The sequence below is a fragment of the Protopterus annectens genome, chromosome 6.part1, assembly GCF_019279795.1.
Source record: "Protopterus annectens isolate FY-2018-M chromosome 6.part1, PAN1.0, whole genome shotgun sequence".
Classification (NCBI taxonomy): Eukaryota; Metazoa; Chordata; order Ceratodontiformes; family Protopteridae; genus Protopterus; species Protopterus annectens.
In genome coordinates this window covers 124,720,339-124,740,844 of record NC_056738.1, presented here as the reverse complement: position 1 = coordinate 124,740,844, position 20,506 = coordinate 124,720,339, and the positions used below count along the sequence as shown (strand labels likewise).

Genomic DNA, 20,506 nt, shown 5'->3' with positions numbered 1-20,506 from the left:
CTACATTGCCCACCTTATCATGAAGGGATTCTCATCTAGATCAAGGGAGGTCATAGTCTCCCTTTACTCATCACTCATCAGACCAATGATTGAGTACAATGCCCCATTCGAATGTATCTGACCCGACACTTGCAGCAGCTGGAGAGGCCACAAAGTTTCTCACCAAAAGGATAAAGGGTCTCAAAAATCTGTCCTATGCTGCCCGACTGAAAGAACTCCAGCTCTATTCAGTCGCCACCGCTTGCTCAGAGGTGACCTTTGCCTAACATACAAGGCCATGTCAAACCCAGATTTGATGAATATGCTTCACCTCAAAAAACCTAGATCCATCAGAGCCACAAGGGCGGGAGACTTAAACCTTGACACGGCTATTAATAGGACGTGCTGGAGGGATAGATTCATCACCCAAAGACTCCCTATGCTGTGGAACAAAATCCCGGTACATGTGAGGCAGAGCACCTCGCTGGCCTTGTTCAAGAGAAATCTTGACCAATGGATGGGAGATCGCAGATATACCCCAGGGATTACCTCAGTGTCACTGCTCGACAGAGGCACAGCAAAATAATGGGTATAGTTCCCCATACTAAAGGGGTGGCGTAAGCCACAAAACGATGGGCTAGGCTTGTAAATGCCCTCGGGCAGATAGCCTAGTATGAACCTATGAACCTATGAACCTATATCTACCAATGTTCTGGGGCTAACCTTAGGACTTCACAAGCCAAAGCAGGATTTAAAGCTAGCAAGATAAAATCAGATGCATCACATGCAACTATAGCTACTGCTGACACATCACATTGTGTCATTAAATGTCTGCACAAAGTAGCTAACATGAATTCAAGAGTATCTCTGTGTCCCACCTATTGTTTGTTTGAGATGTGACCTAGGTCTCAGAACCTATTAATTTCCAGACATAAAGTTAGACAAAAAAGGAAAATACAGTAATACATGCACAACAAAAGTAAACAGCGGAAATCACAGATGATAATTTGTGGCAATAAAAAGCAAGCATTTACATTTTTTCAGATCATCTCTTCATTCGAGACTTGTCATTATAACATAATAAAAGATGTACTTTACAAGGAGGAAACAGCAGGTTATCATACTCCCATGCTGGAATTATATCTCATCATATAATAGATATGATCTTAGTAAAGTGTTATAATTAATAATGGGAGAAGTCTGTATGATGGTAACTGACAAAAGGTTCCAGATCTTGAAGACATATTAGAAAAAGGGGTTACTGCAGTGTTCCAGGAAATGTTGTGCTACTGACGGAATGAACAGATGGCGGCACAATGGGATGACAAAAAGGTCTCCAGCATCAGTGTTATAAGTCACTGCCAATGTCTTTTGTTTAGCTGTTTAAATATCAGCACGCAAGTCAATACCAAGTATAGTGATGAAAAGCCATACAGCTTTTGCTGAAATTTAGATTTGCTTCCTTTGCTGCAAACCCACTATAAATCTGGATATTTTGTTAAAATCAGCAGGCCTCTAGTGGTTTCTGGATTCATTTGTGGTAATACAAAGAAGGGCATAACCCAGAGCTGGAATTAGTTCAACTTTTCAAAATGTAATTCTGGCTCCCCTTACAAACAGATTTTCTGTTCTGTGATATGTAACAAAGAGTTTTTTCAGATTTACTGACATCTATGTGAATGTGCCTCGTGAACAGTAGATTGTAGGGCATCTGAATTCTTTGACGGTGTGAAGGACTGTATAATTAGGGGCATTTACAGGCCAGTGTGAAGGTAATGTATTCATCCATATGGGATACCAAATAAGATGGCTTGCCTTTTTAATGTTCAAACTCAAGCCAAAATGACCAATAAAAAATGACAGTACCTAACAAGCTTGGGTTATGGTGAACTAAGAGTAGGTGAACTATCAGGCAATCAAAATATCAAATTATTTATGCATAACAAAGTTTTAATATCAGGTACAAAAACCCAGAGTGCGTTGATAAAGAGAAGAAACAGTAAAGATCCTAACAGTGGGACACTACAGATGAGTGGAACAGGATGTGATGCTGAATGACCTGACAACGTTTTTACATATTTAGCTACTGAACCAGCTTTGTTCATTTTAACTTAAGCTATGTAAGCACATTGTGTGACAAGTCTCTCATGGGAAATAGAGTCAAAGTCTTTAATTAAATCAACAAAGACCAGACAAGTCAGTTGCCTCTCTTGCATGTAGCTATAAATGACATTAGCAAGGCACAGTGGTGACACAATGCTATTGTTTTCTTTCTGCAGTCCATGCTGAGTCTTGTACAGAATTCCATGGCTTTTTAGTTTGCTGGCTAGAGCCTTTTCTAGAACATTGAGAAGGAAAGGACTGGAATAAGAATGATCCCGTTTTAAGGATAGTATACTTTGAGTGCCACTGTACACTACACATTTACAATGAAGATGAAACCAGTGGTAGTGCTGAATAGTTCATAGTTCTCCAAGGTGATTTAATTAAATCATTCATTCATTTATTCTCTAATTAACTGAGCTATCCAGCTCAGGACTGTAAGGAGAACCGGAGCCTATCCTGGGTGTGTCATTCACTCTGTTGGATGATCACTTTATGGACAGAGGGACTATAGTACAGTTGTGTGCACTTACAGTAAATGTAGATGTTCGAGTGTATTCACTGTTGCAGTCATTACTTGTGGGTTATCCCTCAGTCGGTCTGAATACCAGAGTCAAGCTTTTCCCCTGCGCCAGCTGCTGTCACCTGTGGACTGACATAAGGTCGTCAGTGGTATAAAGGAGAGCAGCCGGTGCCATTACATCAGTTTTTCTTGCCCTAACCTGTATGAGCCCCTTGAAGGAAATGTTTTACACAGCCTCTGGTGGCCTAAGTCCACAAGAATGACAGTTAACCTCCAAAAAGAATAAGAGTAAGGTGGAAGGTGGGAGGGAAAACTGGACTGCAACAGTGAATACACACTCGAACATCTATATTCATGGTAAGTGTACACAAATGTACTATAGTTTTTGTGTTTCACTGCTGCAGTCATCACTTGTGGGAGGACTCCCGAAGCTGAGGAGGGGGAGAATGGAAGCATGAAATTCCTAGAAATGAGCTAGCATGCCTTGCAGAACTGCAGAGGCAAAGCCTACCTAAGCCCTGGAGAACAGAGGCAGGTGGTAGTGTTTGGTGAAGGTGTGGACCGAGGTCCAAGTGACAGCTTCCAGGATGTCCCTGGTGGGGTACTTCTCTAAGGAAGGCAGTGGAAGTAGAGGCTACCCTAGTGGAATGTGTTCTGATAGATTTAGGAGGAGCTTTTCCATGAAAAGTGTAGCAGAATTGTATGCAGTGAGATATCCATTTTGAAATGGTCTGTTTGGAAATGCTTCCCCTCTTTCCCTGGGGCAAAGCCAACCAACAGTTGATCCGTCTTCCTAATGGACTTTGTTCTGTCCAGGTAGTATCTTAACAGTCTGTGCATATCCAGTGTATGCAGAATTCTCTCCCCTTTATTCTGAGGGTTTGGAAAAAAGGTGGGGAGATGTATAGCCTGGTTTAGGGTCATATCTGATACTACCTTTGGCATGAATGAGGGATTAGTCCTGAGAGACACCCTTTCTGCATGGAAGATAATGAAGGGTTCAGTGGCCATGAGTGCTTGAAGTTCTGACATCCTCCTAGCTGAAGTAATAGCCAAGAGGAAGGAAGTCTTCTAGGAAAGGTGTTTTAGGTCTGCTGATGCAGCTGGTTTGAAGGAAGGCAATGTCAGTTTTTCTAAGACATAGTTCAGGTCCCAAGCTGGAGTGGGTGCTCTTCTAGGAGGCCTAATGTTAGATACACCTCTGAGGAATTGCTTAATCAAAGGGTGAGAGAAGACAGGCTGTTCAGCATGAAAGTGTGCTGAAATGGCTGAGGCGTGGATTTTAATGGAGGAAAAGGAAAGGCCCTTGTTAAGTAGCTCCGCTAGGTAGTCCAGAATAAGTGGGAGGGACGGCTGAGCTGCTGTGACCTTTTGATAGGCACCAGAAGTTGAATCTTTTCCATTTCGCTGAATAACATTTCCTGGTGCTGGGCCTTCTGGCTTCCTTAATAATGTCTAGGATCTGCTTGCTCAACTGTGGGTTATCCTCGGTCCCTGGGGGATAAGCCATACAGAAAGTTTGAGAGTGTGCAGGTTTGGATGCAGAATCTCCCCCTCTGACTTGTGTCAGGAGGTCTGAAGTTAACAGCAGGGGTCTGTAAGGCTCCTTGGTCAGGCTGAGCAGCAAGGGGTACCAATGTTGCCTGGGCCAATCTGGTGCTATAAGGTTGGCTTTTGGTTCTTTCTGCCTTATTTTGAGCAGTACCCTTGGGAGTAAGGGGGGGGGTGCATAAATGAAGAGAGAGGTCCGGTGGGGGGGGGGGGAGTAGAACTTCCTGGTGCAGAATTTGTGCAGCTGATTGTTGTACTGTGAGGTGAAGAGGTCCACCTCTGGCGTCCCCCAGGCCTGGGTGATTTGGAGGAATGTCCCCTTTTGGAGTTTCCACTCGTGGGGGGGTCTAAGTAGTTCCTGCTTAGATGATCTGCTAAGGTGTTGTTTACTCCTGGGATGTACTAGGCTATCAGGTGTAGGCCCATGGGAGGAGGCTGTCTGCCAGAGGCTCTTGGCTAGTCGGCAGAGAGGGTAGGAGTGTGTCCCTTCATGCTTGTTGATGTACCACATGACTGTGGTACTGTCTGTTTTTATGAAGAGGATTCCTGGTTTTAGGTGGTCTTGGAAGGATGTGATAGCCTTGTGAACTGCTATAATTTCCTTTAGGTTGATGTGCCAGTGAAGATGCCTCAGGTCCCAAGAGCCTTGGGTGCACCGGGTGTCGAAATGAGCACCCCAAGCTAGGTCTGAGGCGTCTGTGGTGATAGTCTGGCCTTGTGGTAGGTGAAGGGAAGGCCCTTGTTCTGAGTGCAGGCCTCTGTCCAAAGAAACTTGTTCCTTATGCATGGAATAAAGGGGAGATTGGCCTCCATAGATGAGAGCGTTGGCACCAAAGGTTCTTTAGGTACCACTGGAGTTTCCTCATACGTAGCCTGGCCAGGGGAATCATAAGAATGCAAGATGACATGTAACCCAATGTATGCAGAATTTTCCTTGCTGTGAGTTTTTCTTCTGAGAGCTAACTGGGAGAAGTAGTTTGGCAGAAAGCATTGTTTTTCTGGTGAGAGGAAAGCTGCCTGGGAGGCTGTGTCCAGGAGTGCGCCCAAGAAGGTGATCTGCCTGGAGGGGTTTAGGTTTGACTTTTTCCTGTTGATAGTGAACCCTAGAGAGCTTAGGGTTGTTTGTACAAAGAGCAGGTCCTGTAGTAACTTCTCTTTGTTGTCTGCTTGGATTAGGCAGTTGTCCAGATAAGGGTAAATCTGGATGTTTTCCTGTCTGCAGAAGGCAACCACTGGGGCCAGGCATTTTGTGAAGACCCTGGGAGCCGTAGATAAGCCAAAGGGTAGCGCAGAGAACTGAAAGTGTTGAGAACCTGCTCTGAAGCGTAGGTATTTTCTGCAAGACTCCCTTATGGGTATATGAAGGTAGGCATCCTTTAGGTCTAGAGTGGCTAGCCATGCATTTTTGCCCAGCATTGGTAAAAGTTTTTGAAGACTTAGCATTTTGAATTTTGGGACCTGTAGGAAGGTGTTTAGAGTGGACAGGTCGAGGAAGGGTTGCCAAGTGCCTTCTTTTCTTGGCACTAGGAACAGTCTGGAGTAAAAACGTTTTCCTGCTTGCTCCTGTGGCACAGGCTCCACTGCCCCTTGAGCATGGAGTATGTGCACTTGCTTTAATGCTTCTGCCCACTGATTTGGAGGTAGATTTTGGTAATCTATTAAGGTTGGAAGGTAAATTTGTAGCCTTGAAAAATCATTTTTAATAACAGACTGCCAATTTTGTTTGTAAAGGGATAGCCTTCCTCCTAACCTCTGATGGGAGGGGGATTGGGAGTCATTGCACATTCTTAGAGTAGTGAGTGGACTTAGAACTCCCTGCTGCGGGAGTGGTGGTGGGCCACTGCTTAGTTCTTTGCTGGCCTTGGCTTTGTGGTCTAACTGGTCTGTTCCTGTGAGGCCTCCCTTGAACCTGTCTATTGGGTGCTGGGAAAGACCAGCATTTAGAGGGAAAGTTTCTGCTGAATCTGGGAGGTTGAACTTGGAGGAAGACTGTTACTGTTATCCTCCATCTTTTTGATGACCTTCTCTGCTTTTGATCCAAACAAGTGATCTTTATCCAGGGGGGCATCAAGTAGTTTTGATTTTACACGATCAGGCAGTGGCTGTTCTTTTAGCCGTGCATGCCTCCTAAAGACTGAACCTGCCACAGCGGCCCTACTTGAGGCTTCTAGGGCATCGAATCCACAGTGCAGGGAGTGTTTAGCTACTTGAGATGTAGAGTGCAGAAGACATGCTAACTCTTTGGAAGTATTAGTGTAAGGTAAAGATGAAATTTTTTGTTTCATAAGTTCCAGGGTGTGCTGTTGATATTTTAGCATATGGAACTGGCAGTTAAGAGCTCTAATAGCTAAGGTTGTGGAGGTGTACACTCTCTTACCCTATCTGTCCAGAGCTCTTGAGTCCATGTCAGAGAGAACTGGGTTTTTAGATGAGCTAGCCTTGGCCCCTTTGGGCCCCTGTGTGTGATGACCTCTGGGTCTGCTGCATGTTTTTTAAACAAGTACTTATGTGAATCAGGCACCCTGCAGTACCTGTCAGGTTTTCTAGGAGCAAGGGGTAGGGCATCAGGGGTGAGGATAGATTCATTGAAAACATCATCCACTATGTCCAGAATAGGCGGGATGACCAAGGGTCTGTGCTGAGAAAGATCTAAAAACTCTCTTAGTCTTTTCTTAGACTGAGAATAATCTAGACTGAGAATAATCTTGGGCTTCCCAGTGGAAATGTTCTCTGACAGTGTGCAAAGTTTCCTAAATGAAAGATCCTCGGGGGAGGGGGGGCAGAAAAAATGGATTCCTCTGCATCAGAATCCTCAAAGGAGGTGAGAGGTTGTGGTTTCTCATCTGAATCAAGGTAGTCTGAAATTTCAGAATCTGGTTCTGTGTGAACTTCAGGGGAAGTATCCCTTTTTCTTTTATAAGGAGTGGTATGGCTACCCCCTGATGAAAGTGATGAGGTCCTCCGCCATTTTCAGTAACTGTGTCTGAGGCGGTGGAGGAGGAGTAAGATGGCGACTAGAGACTGTTTTCTTTGGGGTGGTCTTGCTTTTAGACATTAGTAAATCCATTTGCCGTTGGGATGCGGTAGTCGGAGGTCAAGACATCGTTTTTTGCCTTGAATCGGTTGTGCGAAGAACCTCCTTGGAAACCAGTGCCTGCGTAGTGGTTCCAGACCCAACTGAAGTGGAGACAACTGAGGGATCGGATGATGAAGTATTCCCCAGCAGTATACCAGACTCCAACAGGGTCTCTGTAGAGGCCTGCGAAGGAAACGACCTGGGCATCAGGGGCTGCGAATGCGCCTCACTGAATTCCTGAGAACTGAAGACATGCTTCTGGGACAGGTCATCTGAAGGCTTAAGTTTGTGTGGTCTGTCCCTTTCTTTATCTTTTCGTTTTTTTTGGGAATATCCACAGACTCCAAAAAAAAAAAACTCCAAACCAATGAATATCAAAATCCAGAGCAAAGGAGAAAGGCGAACCAGTTCAACTGTAGCTCACTGTCAAATTTATTCAAAATAAAAGACAAAAAACATATGAGATCAAGCGCTTTCGCCTGGATCAGTACCAGGCTTTTTCAATATCCACAGACTACTGACTGACAGATGCCATTTTGTAATGTGAGGAACTACTTCAGAAATGCCAGGGTACAAATTCAGCTGTAGGCGAATAGTGTTTGAATTGAAAAGTGCAAAGAACCGACAACAGAGGATGTCGTGGTCTGGGCCTAGACAAGTAATGCACAAGGTATGGAAGTCACGGTGTGGTATTTGTTTTCCACAGCGGGGACAATTATTGACTTTTTTGGACATCGGTTAGTGCAAGAAAAAGGTCTGCAATGGGGTACTTAGCTTTAGTCGTTTTCAAATTCAACTTCCACTCTGGCAACGACCAACCGGCACACACGCAAACTGTTTTTGCTTTGGGTTCCATGGCAAGAAAGACTGATGTAATGGCGCTGGCTGCTCTCCCTTATACCACTGACAACCTGATGTCAGTCCACAGGTGAAAGCAGACGACACAAGAGAAAAGACTGACTCTGGTATTCGGGCCGACCGAGGGCTACCCAGCAGGGATAACTCACAAGTGATGACTGCAACAGTGAAACACAAAGAACATCTGTAAAATCTAACACAGCATTCCATTTACTGAATGTGTAAGATACATGTGGGGGAGGTGAGTGTGGGTTTTGGATACTAATGCTGAAAGCATCATCATTAGGAGGTGGGAGTCTTTGTGTGACTGTTTGTGGGTTAGGGTTACATTAAGGACAATGTAAGGGAATAGATTTAGTGTGGTACATATATGTTATTGCATGTAGTGTGTGTCTGCGCCAGTCTTCTATATCGGTAGTGTTACAGAAAGTTTCTTTTTCTAAGGTATGATGCAAGGTTAGGGTTAGGGGTAGGGTGAGGGTAAGTATTCCTAATTTGGTGTAAGGAGGGATGAACCCCCCCCCCTGCCATCACTTTATTAATACCTGATAACACTAACCTTAGCTATGCCCCTGCCCATAACCTTAGTCCTGCACCTGAACTTAGAAAAAAACATTCTGTAACACTACTGCTATTCAGTCAAATTACAACATTACCACTATACATACAAATTACAACACTACCACTATTCAAACAAATTACATCTAAATGTATGGTGGGGATTTTGGTGATCTACTCACAAAAAAACACTGTTTCCCTTTGTAGTCTTTTTTTTGTAATTTGTTTGGTATGTTGAGTTTTGAAATGATGGCATTAATCATCACTTAAGTGTTGATGCTTCTGTGTTTCAATAAATCAACATATACTTTACTCCAGAACTTAATGGGCATAAGGCAGAGAAACTAATCCTAGATGGGGCAGTGATTCATTGCAAGTCGCACATATTCACCCACATACCACATGCAAACCTAGAGGCAACAGGAAAAAGCGCTAACTCATCTAGAAAACATTTATGTTATTACGGGATGAAACCATAGCAGCTGGCAAACATCAATAATGATGTAGAGAGAAACATGCATTCCCCACACAGCAGGCACTCCAGCTAAGAACAGCACTGAAGAACCAAGTGCCATGAGAAAAGAATGCCAAATGATGCACCTCTGTACTGCCCTCTAAAGCATCTTTCGTATCAGAAAATGTAAAAACATCATAAAAGTAAAAGTATACACCATCAACTCAGTGTATCATAATGGTGGCTGCAGTTTTATTTGCTTATTTAAATATTAACAAATGTGATGACCAGCTGGGTACTGCCCATTTTCAGTTGAGGGCCTAAGAGAAAAGTTCCACACAAAAATGTGCAATATTTAGAATGCAAGCAGAAAACCTTAATAATTCAGATCACCAGCAGTACAGCGAATTATGCTTTTTGAATTAACTTTTGCAGAATATACATAAAACAAGAGACTGTTACAGTAATATACAGATAACATACAATGATCATCATACAAGTAAAGTACTTAGGAATATAATAACATGCTTGCATCAAGTAGCTTTTAAGTTGCCCAGACATGAAAATTCTGAGTCATTAGCATGAGGTGCATACACTTTAAAGTCATACTGCATAATATAGTCAAAGAGGTCGAGAGACGTATTTTCCAGTACAGAAAACAATGCAGAAAGAATGAATGAAAACATGTAGAATGAATGAATGAAAGCATGTGTAATACAACACTGATTAAACTAAAGGATTCTGTAAGTCACATAGCACAAGTGGATACATTTTATAATGAAATACACAGCACAACAGTAAATAAGCTCTGTAGATGTATAAATGCTGCGCACACAGAACATGTTGTTTATGACACTGCTTATACAGGATTTGATTCTGAACTTATAATGGAAATTAGCTAGGCTTAAAATGACCTGAAAAGGTTGCTAGTCTAGTGCTTACCTATAAAATTAGCTACAGGGAATATAAACTTTGGTGGCTAAAATTTTGCTCAAAAGATTAAAGCCAATAAATCAACATGTTTTCTACAGTTGTAAAAATACTGATCATGTTATAGTGCTAACAGGGATCAGGGTTTTAACTATTACTTATGCTTGTTTTTGAGGCACTAAAGATCAATTCCTGTATGAGTAATCACTAGTAAGGACTGACGTCCCAACCCCCCCCCCCCCAAAAAAAAAAGACTGAGGTTGTGGTGCCCAGAGGATTTCTCCCTGAGATGGTGTAACCTTGAAGTTCATGTATGTAAGCAGTAGAGGTGGAGGGGGGATTACAAAGGGGCTTGCTTCCCCCTGTAAAAAAATGTGTTTTTCTACAGAATTATAATTACAAATGGTGCTCACAGTTTAGTGATTTCACTTCTTTGTGACTGTGGTTCTGAAGGTCAAACACAAGCGAGCCAAAGCCTTGTTATGGAGTAATTTTAATTGTGTATACATATATTGCTAAATAGCTCATTTGATCAAATATATTATTAACTGGCTCATTTGATAACTTACAGTTTTAAGGGGGTATACTGTTAGTCTACTTGAAGTGTACTGCCAAATTTCCAGTGTAATGGTTAGAAAAAGAATGTGAACCTTAACTTCCAGTATCTGCAAAGTCTTGCACAGTAAATAGCAAGAAAAATAGTAAATACAATTCATGAATGTTTGCTAAGAGAAAAAATACTCAGTTCGGTATATAATCTAAGTACACAGAAATAAAAAAACATACCTTAGGGTCTATTTCCCAACACTGTCGCATTAATTCTGCAAAACTTGTAGGACAACTGCTGGGAATTGTTAACCTCTAAAAAGAAACAAAACAAATGTTTTCTTTTATGTTCTTCACCTTTGAAGCTTTACAATTCAAATAAGCTAAATGTAAACATTAAGCATGATGATGTCAAGGGAACAAATGTCTTAATATAAGGTAAGATTCTCTGAACTTGGCACAAAGACTAAATGGCACAATGTAGCTGTACAAACATTTGACAGATTTTCCATTCAAGGGAATGTTTCTATAAGGAATTCAATATAAATATACCTCACTTAATTGAGGAATCCTTACTCAGGTTGGCCCTGAAAAGTAAGACTGATTAATCAATCCCAAAACTTTTAGAAGTATTTGTTTTTCTAAAATAAACAGTGTTCTTATTTTTCTGCAGCCCAGTTCAATTCCACATACTATCCTTTACGGAGACCTAATATACCTCTCTCTCTCATATATTATATATATACGTATATATATATATATATATATATATATATATATATATATATATATATATATATATATATACATATACACACACACACATGTATACAATGTACAGAAAGAGAGAACATTTCAGTTAAAACTCCTGTCCATAAAAAAATACAAGGAGATACACAGATAAAAAAACCTAACCTGCACTCCCCGGGATTCATGAAGCTCAGCGCAAGGCCGGCGTTAGGCTTGTGCCGACCGTGCGGCGTGAGGATGGCACAGTAGCACCAAATGCATAGTAATGAAGGCGTGCTGCCGACACAGCCACGTGCACAGGAAAGGAGCGCAAGTGCATAGGGCGTGTCGAAGTGCAGCACGGAGGTATGGAAATGGCAGCGGTCGATGTGCAACCGAAAATGCTTGCATATAACAGGTTGCAAGATAGTAACCACATCAGTGTTCCTGCATACTGAAACATATGAAAAGCATGCAAGAAAGTACCTGCGAACACAAAGTGTCGAAGCAAACAGAAATGCACAGTAGGGAATAATGGGTCCCTATCCTGCGAACAAATGACATGGAAGACCGTGTGGCTATAGTCCAACGCAGTGTAGATAGCCATACCAAGTGGAAGTGAAACGCATCATATGCTAGCGATCTGCCAGTAGGTACGTCCAGCCCAATGGTGAGGGTCACCAGCTGACCCATAATGTGAGGGAGGGTACACAGCTGGGCAGATGTGTCCATAACAAAATACATGAGAAATGTAGATATCTAGCGACTGTATGTCCGAATTATATCCCACAAGGCATGTAATAGTCACATACAAAAGGTATGTCCGTATTTCACATACCAAATGTGATAGGAAATAGAATAAGCATGTAAACGAAACAGAAGGAGCATGCAAACAGCCACAACAATAAGGACACATGTAGGCTGAAAGGAACAGTATTATCCGTACCATTGACTAGGATTACCACCTGTCCCACTTTGCGAGTGACAGTCCCTCCTTGGGCAGTTGTGTCCCGACAAAAACCTGTAACAATGGCAAATGCCCTGAGATTATAGGACAAAATTATTCCCTATACGTTATGTAATAGTTGCATTAAACAGGTTTTCTGTATCTAAATTACATAAATGTTATAAGAAACAGAATAAACAACTGAACTGCTACAACAATAAGCTTTGATATAGGCAAGAAGTCTAAGTTCTATCCTGTGTACTGACCGTGGGTATGTGTCGGCCTGTAAAATGTGATGTGTGTACCAAAAATGTCCCACTTTGGCCAATTGAAAAGGTGGCAACCCTACCGTCGACTGTGGGGAGGTGTTGTCCACGACAGTCAGATATGTGTACGGAATATATCCCATCCTGGACATAGGAAAAGGTGGCATCCTACCAATGAGTACAACAGGACGCCAAAATCCGGAAGTCAGCGGTACAAGCCGAACTTGTCAGGATGTGTCACAGTCGAACGGGTAGTACCCGGGTATATAAAACATGTAATGAAAGAGAAGTATGGGCGTGTACCTATGTGCGTAAAATACAGCATGTGGAAAGCAAACATGGCAGGGTAGTCCACACAACCATACAGGTACCAGACACATGTAGGGTATTCAATGTGTTACTCTGGCTGTGTCATGGGCCAACAACCAAAGCACAGATGTATGAGGAGTGAGGAATCTGTGTGTGTGGGGCGGATGGGTAATGGTATAATCCTCCAAGGCGATACTATGTCGTATGCAGAATAGGTGAACCGGAGGTGTATGACGGAGCAGCGGGTGAAACTGAAAGAAACACAAACACATGTATAAACAGCTGCAATACAACCAGACAGGCCATACTGTAGAACACAATCCCACAAACAGATGAATATTGAAATGTGCGATACAAATGTATAGATATATCACCGGCACATACCCACAGATTGGTCCTGACGAAACTGGCCATAACAAATGCAACACACCTGGATGGAACTGGCCATAACAAATGCAACACACCTGGATGCATAATGGACTACCCAGCATCCCCTCCACATCACACATCCCGCTCCCGTACCTGAACATCCACCAAATACAGCCGTACTTGGCCTACTGGTGTGGTGCAGCCACAGCTACACATAGTGACCACTACACATATGTAGTAGGTAGTGTCACCCTAGGCAGTTGCAGGACTGCACACGACCTCAGCACATTTTCGTAACTCCAAAACGATGTTCGGTATACCTCTTGTGGATCAGTACATTTTTTGGATATCCCTCATGGGATACGTAACCTGTGTAAAAATTAGAACGGAAGACACGAAGTCCAGTCCTGTAGATATCTGGATAGAAGTTGGAATGTGCATTAGAGGTGTATGATACTGTCCAGCCCTAAGTGGTCATGCATAACCTACTACCCAGGATAAAACACTTGCCCATGACGCACGTGTCCTGACACGAATAAGCAGAAATATATTGCACACATTCGCATAGTGGCAAATGGTACAAGGGTGAGGAAGGCACTGACGTAAACAGGATAACCCTGATCTACTGTGTGAGGGACACTTAATGTGTGTGTAGGTGTGACCGACCATACCTGTCAACCTCTGAGAGCAAGATATCTGGACAACGCCGTGAATAAATGTATACCTGTCAACCTCTGAGAGCAAGATATCTGGACAAAGCCATGAATAAAAGTGGGACAAAGGCCCAAAAGTATGGACAATTTGTAAAGAAACGGAGAAAGTTGATATAATAACAGTTTGTACATTGGCATTAATTTCCTGAAGAGTATGAAGTCTGAAACACAAGTGTCTGTCATGTTCTGACTTCAGTCTTTAATGACCAGCTACTAATTTGCCAGAAAACAACAGTGTATTACAGAGGTCCGTACATATTTACAGCAACAAACCTTCACATTTGTTTACTGTACCACTGCATACCTGTAGTTAATTCATGTCCAAAATAATAATCCTCGTATGAATGCATACAGGAAATAGTCAAATGTGAATGGGAACACCCCTCACCGTGGATTATGTATTGCCAACATAAAAAGCTGCTGACAGGTGCCGAAAGACCTGTGTCTGTAAACACAGGTAAACCTCTATAAAATGGACAAATGCTGTCCATGTGCTTCGTCTGACATTTGAACTCGGTCAGGGCAGTTCCGTTCACCAGGCGGACAAGCCTAAACCCAGATCACCACAGGAACACCCTGACAAACAAAGACTTGTATGTGCCAGGACTATAAGCCTTGGAGTTCTGCATATCCTTGGAGTGATTAAATATGCAGCTTGGGTCCAGAGCAGTAGGGAATAGGGAATGTGTAATATGTAGTACCACGTTTTTCCCAGCAGGAGAATGGATGCCTGTGTTGTAAGTGAAGCGGTGAGGCATATGTTAATGTAGCTATGTACTATGGGTATGCAGATAAATGAGTCAGAACACCAATGGTATAGTGGTTACAGCATCCAGCCAATGTGAATGCAGTCCCGGGTCAACAACGACTTCAGCACATATGAGTTAATGAATGCGTGTGTGCTGTAAAGACATTTAAATATGTAAAGGTGAATGTGTGTTTTGCATATGTCCGTTAACTGGATTACAGATATTGTACTGGTACCGTCACAATTAAGAAAGCCCATGTAAAGCACAAAGACCTAGTAAACATATGTAACCCACAATAAGGATATGCAAGTGCGCCTGTGCATGTGTAATCTGCTCACAGCATAGCAAATGAATGCTGTTTTCTACACGTTTATTTACATATCTATATATGGATATATATATTTGTGTATAGATATATATCCACAGACTTAAACTAAATAAATATATGAAAGAAAGATTGTACAGACATATATATATATATATATATATATATATATATATATATATATATATATATATATACACACACACACACACACACACACACACACACACACACACACACACACAAAATTACATTAATCGATATATACATAACAAACACAGAAACATTTGTCCTTGTAGATATACCACATGTACATAAATAGGCTACATCATAGCTATTATGGTTAGACATACAGACATGCAAGAAAGGTAAATACACTGCTGCTTTCCAAACCATTGCCCGGAAAGTACCAGTGTGCCAAATCTGCAAGTTCTACTATTTAAACATGGATATAGGTGTCCTTTGCAGGACTCCAAAAAGTGTTGCCTACAAGCAATGGCCGGTAACTATCGACGCAAAGGAAGTCACATCTGCAGCTACAATATAGCTGTACATGCAACAGTAGCTTGTGCAAGGATAATAACACATGGGTTGACAGAATGTATGACATATGTCCCGATACGCGGAGAGTGGATAGTGCTTAGAAGTATCTTCATACTTTATTATCGCTCACATTAAATATGTCTTATGACTACTGTGGAGGGGTGTCAGATATGGGAATCATGGGTATGCAAGAATGGGCCTAGGTTCACAGGTGTTGGTTGGCACAGATTTATTAGGTCCTCCCCATGGGAGTGATTAATATTCCTATGTGGGTATAGCACATGCCTATACCTTCCAAATATGAAGAACCCATCTACTGGATATTGTGTAAACCATTGGGGGAAGACGAAGGGACTAATATCAGTGTCATGTAAGTGATTATCATGGACATACATGCATACGAATAAGATGGTAACCATACCTCTTCAACCTGTCAGAATAAGACATCTGGACAAAGGCATATTTAAATAAGTACAAATAGGGACTATGTTAAATATTCCTCTGACAAAGTTAGAACGTTGATAGAATAATGGATAATTCATTAGTATGAATGTTTTGAGGGTTATTAGTTATAAACTACTAATGTCTGTCATTATTATCTAACCTCATAGTCCATAATGACCTGCCACTAATCTACCAGAAAGGCACAATAATAACAAAGAAAGAACAACATTATAAGTCTAAGTTCGGGACATTTACCCAACATGTGTACAGTTGAGAGATATGAAGGTAACCCTTTCCTAAATAAATGTACAGAACTAGTGATATCAGGTGGACAGGTGTGTAGAAAGACGGGGAGACAAATGACAAAACATGTATAAGTCAAAAGCATGTACCTCGAGAAATGTGAATGAATACATATGCCCTGTGACAGTCAATGTGGAAGGTTAATAGTGTCCCTCAGGGTGTTATGCAGTGTCCCCGATACAGTGTCCAGTCTCCCACACTCGCATGTGAGTTCTGCCACTGATGGACATTGCAAATACCGGTGAACACATAAGGTAGATGATAGCATAATATGTTTTGATTAGCACCTGTTGGCTTTTGTGAGGAACACAACACTCTTGGTGGGTGTGTCCTGCAAAAGGAATGTAATGGCATCTGGCCTGTGATTTCTTCTTGTGTGTAGTGGTGTAATACAATGATACATCTTGTATCAGAGACAGATACATGTGATAGGAAACAGTATTATCGACTATACTACTGCAAGAAAACTCAGGAGGTATGAAAAACGCTGAAGTAGTCAGTTCAGTATTGACCTTAGGTATGTGTTGACATGTCAAATGTCACAGCTGTATATATAGTACCTATAGGGCTGTCACCATTACAAATGATGAAGGTGGGAGCTGCTTTGTAGAAATGTCAGACGTAGCAGGTCAAACCATACCTACAGCCATGCATACTCCACAAATAGACATATTAGCACACAGCAAAGCTTAGGCCAGGGGTCATGGAGCCTTGGCCATCGTGTACGAGTAGAGGAAGTGTAAAACAAAGCAAGATTCCTGCCGAGCTATTCAGCAATATCCTGTAGGGGCGTGTAAGATAGCCCCTAAACCAAACGTTGCACGGACAATGTTAGGATATGCAAATTACCCCATTTGTAGGTGAAAGCTATGCAAATGATGTAAATCTGCGATACATGTAACAGTAAGCTGTCCGTGCAAGAGTAGAGTTATGTGCAGAAATGTACTCGGATGTGAAGAAAGACGGAATGACAAATGACAAAACATGTATAAGTCAAAAGCTTATGTTCTGCAAGTAGCTAAACGGAGCAATGTCAGCTGCAAATAAAGGATGAATTCAGTTGAAGAAGCATGCCAATGGCCAAATATAAGGCCAGTGTCATATTTTTCCATTGTAAATTAATAAACCTCTCCGATCTCCGGTGTGTAAGTGTAGCGCAGCGGCGCGAAAACGCGCTGCGCTTTTAAAACAAGAGAAATATTTAAAATACACATAGACATTGTAATTATCATTAACAGTTAGTTCGCCATGCAGGTGAATGGCAAGCTGAAGACAAGATGGCTACTGAGTACTGGTTGCTATGTGTGGAAGCGCTCTGTCAGAGATGTAACCAAGTATTAGTAGGCAATCCGATGCAATTGAGGCTGAGGATAGTGAATCACAATTTGTCATGCCATATGGGCCAAGCCACTACAGTGGAAGAGTAGGTTAAGGGGACTATCAGTGTAGAAGATAGGTGACATCATGGGTGTGTATGTATAAAACACTGTAATCCTATCGGAGCAATGTGTCACATGTTTGCTGTCAGTTACTCATCAGTGGAAGAGGCGTGTTATGATTTATCCTAGGTACAGTCAGGAAACTGATGGTGTACACCATCGATATCACTGAAGTTTCATGCAAACCTGCTGACAGTGTGTTCGCGCCTGTGCGTGCCTGTAAGCCCGAGTAAGCATGTGTGTGCGCGTGTCAGCCCGTGTGTGCGCGTTGAAGAACGAGTAAGCTAGTGTAAGCATGTTGAAGCCTGTGTAATGTCATGTAAGCCAGTGTACGCATTTGTAAGCATGTATAAATCTGTACTACACACATCACACACGTACTGCACACTCAAACACATGCTGCCAATACTACACACGTCAGTCAAATGGCACATGGATGGATAATAAATCATCAGAATCAACAGTGCTGTAAACTATACTACATTGATCGTCATAGCTGCAATGCATCATGCCGGCTTACATACACCTAGAAGGATATCACACTTTGTGTTGACAACATTTTAACAGTAATACAGTGCTATAAAGTCACCCTGAGCATCAGCACCATGTTAGTCTGTTCCTGCATCTATGTTACACATTACAGGTGGTGGCACAGGTGTCATCATATGCACAGGGTATGGTGTTTCTTTTCCAGAGCCTGTCATTCAGCCATCCAAGCAACATGTAAGTATGTGTGTGTGTGTGTGTGTGTGTGTGTGTGTGTGTGTGTGTGTGTGTGAGGGACAACAGTGTTTGCATGGCCCAATGTTGATGCAATGTGTGTGTGCGTGTGTTAGCCCTAGCTGTTTGTTTCATGTGTGTGTCTGCATGTACACAGTTTCAGCATGTGTCATGCATATACAGGAGGTTGTGGGACAGTCACAGACCGTACCTGCCAGGCTGTACAGATCGCCATTACTGGCCATGGACACCCCTGCATGCATTCAACAATATTCCAGTCCTGCACCTGTCAATGTATCCGCATACATTCTTGGGATCTGTATCACAACCTGTGGATAAACGGGAGTCAGTAATGTTAACCTGATTTTCATAGTAGTGTCAGGTAATACATAGTCATATGAGCCATACTCATCCTCCAAAGTAACAACCACTGCTGACTGTTGCTGAGATGTGCACACGACCGTTTAAAGGTGCTGTACTATCATTGTTGTCAATGTCCCTTGTAATACCCAGCAACAGAATAACTGGTCACTACACAACTATAACCCAGGATCACTACAGCACACAGTATGTGCACTATCACAGAGCCATAGGAGATTTACATACATCAAAGGTGTTCATGTACAGATAATGCAGCACATTCAATAGTGCTAATATCCACATACATATCAATATATATCTACATTACATATATAGAAATAGAAATACACACACACACACTTGGCAGGGTTGTGATCAGAACACAGACCTAACTACCTTATCACACTACAGCATTATGCATGTACAGAATGCGCTAACGTGATTACTAGATCACAGCATTCACACAGGCATACATCCAGCTTGCTAGCATCAGCATCAAAGGCAAAGACGCCGTACGGATTCTACAGAGAGTGAATAGTGTAAAAGCAATGTACTGTTGTCATACAGCAGGAGACTCTCACACACACGTGGCAGGATTGGGATTACAACACAGACCTAACTACCTTATCACACTACAGCAATACGCATTTACAGAACGCGCTACCGAGATTACTGAACATAGCACTCCCAGAGGCATACTTCTAGGTGGGTGACATCATCCTTAAAGGCAAAGACGCCGATAGGGAATGTATGTGGTGTGAGGCATCTAAAAGCATTACTGTGTCCCCAGGCTGCAGGAAACACACACACACACACACACACACACACACACACACACACACACACACACACTTGGCAGGGCGAGGAGTCGAACAAACACCTAACTACCTTATCGCACTACTGCAATACACATTTACAGAACGCGCTACCGAGATTACTGAACACAGCACTCCCAGAGGCATACTTCTAGGTGGGTGACATCATCCATAAAGGCAAAGACACCGATAGGGAATGTATGTGTTGTGAGGCATCTAAAACATTACCGTGTCCCCAGGCTGCAGGAAACACACACACACAGGCACACACTTCTAGGTGGGTGACATCATCCTTAAAGGCAATGACGCCGATAGGGAATGTATGAGTGTGAGGTGTCTAAAAGCATTACCGTGTCCCCAGGCAGCTGGTAACATACACACACGCACACACACACACTTGGCAGGGCTGGGAGTCGAACATACACCTAACTACCTTATCAGACTACAGCATTACACATTTACAGAATGCGCTACCGAGATTACTGAACACAGCACTCCAAGAGGCATACTTCTAGGTGGGTAACATCATCCGTAAAGGCAAAGATGCCGATAGGGAATGTATGTGGTGTGAGGCATCTAAAAGCATTACCATGTCCCCAGGCTGCAGGAAACACATACACACACACACACACACACACACACACACACACACACACACTTGGCAGGGCTGGGAGTCGAACATACACCTAACTACCTTATCACACTATTGCAATGCGCATTTACAGAACGCGCTACCGAGATTACTGAACACAGCACTCCCAGAGGCATATTTCTAGGTAAGTGACATCTTTCACAAAGGCAAGGACGCCGATAGGGAATGTATAGAGAGGGAGCAGCCTGAAAGCATATTACTGTCCCAAGGTAGACGTAGACAAACACATGGCAGTGGTGTGATCGG

The 20,506-nt window shown here is 42.4% G+C and overlaps 1 protein-coding gene across 2 annotated transcripts in view; it reads right to left on the bottom strand.

The window, feature by feature from the left end:
• The window catches only part of MAP3K20 (mitogen-activated protein kinase kinase kinase 20), a 1,351,048-nt gene that overhangs the window by 682,513 nt on the left and 648,029 nt on the right, over positions 1–20,506 (bottom strand). For both annotated transcript variants that reach the window (XM_044075552.1, XM_044075553.1), the window contains exon 8: positions 10,819–10,893. In XM_044075552.1, the coding sequence (XP_043931487.1) occupies positions 10,819–10,893 (75 nt within the window). The remainder of the gene's footprint in view (positions 1–10,818; positions 10,894–20,506) is intronic.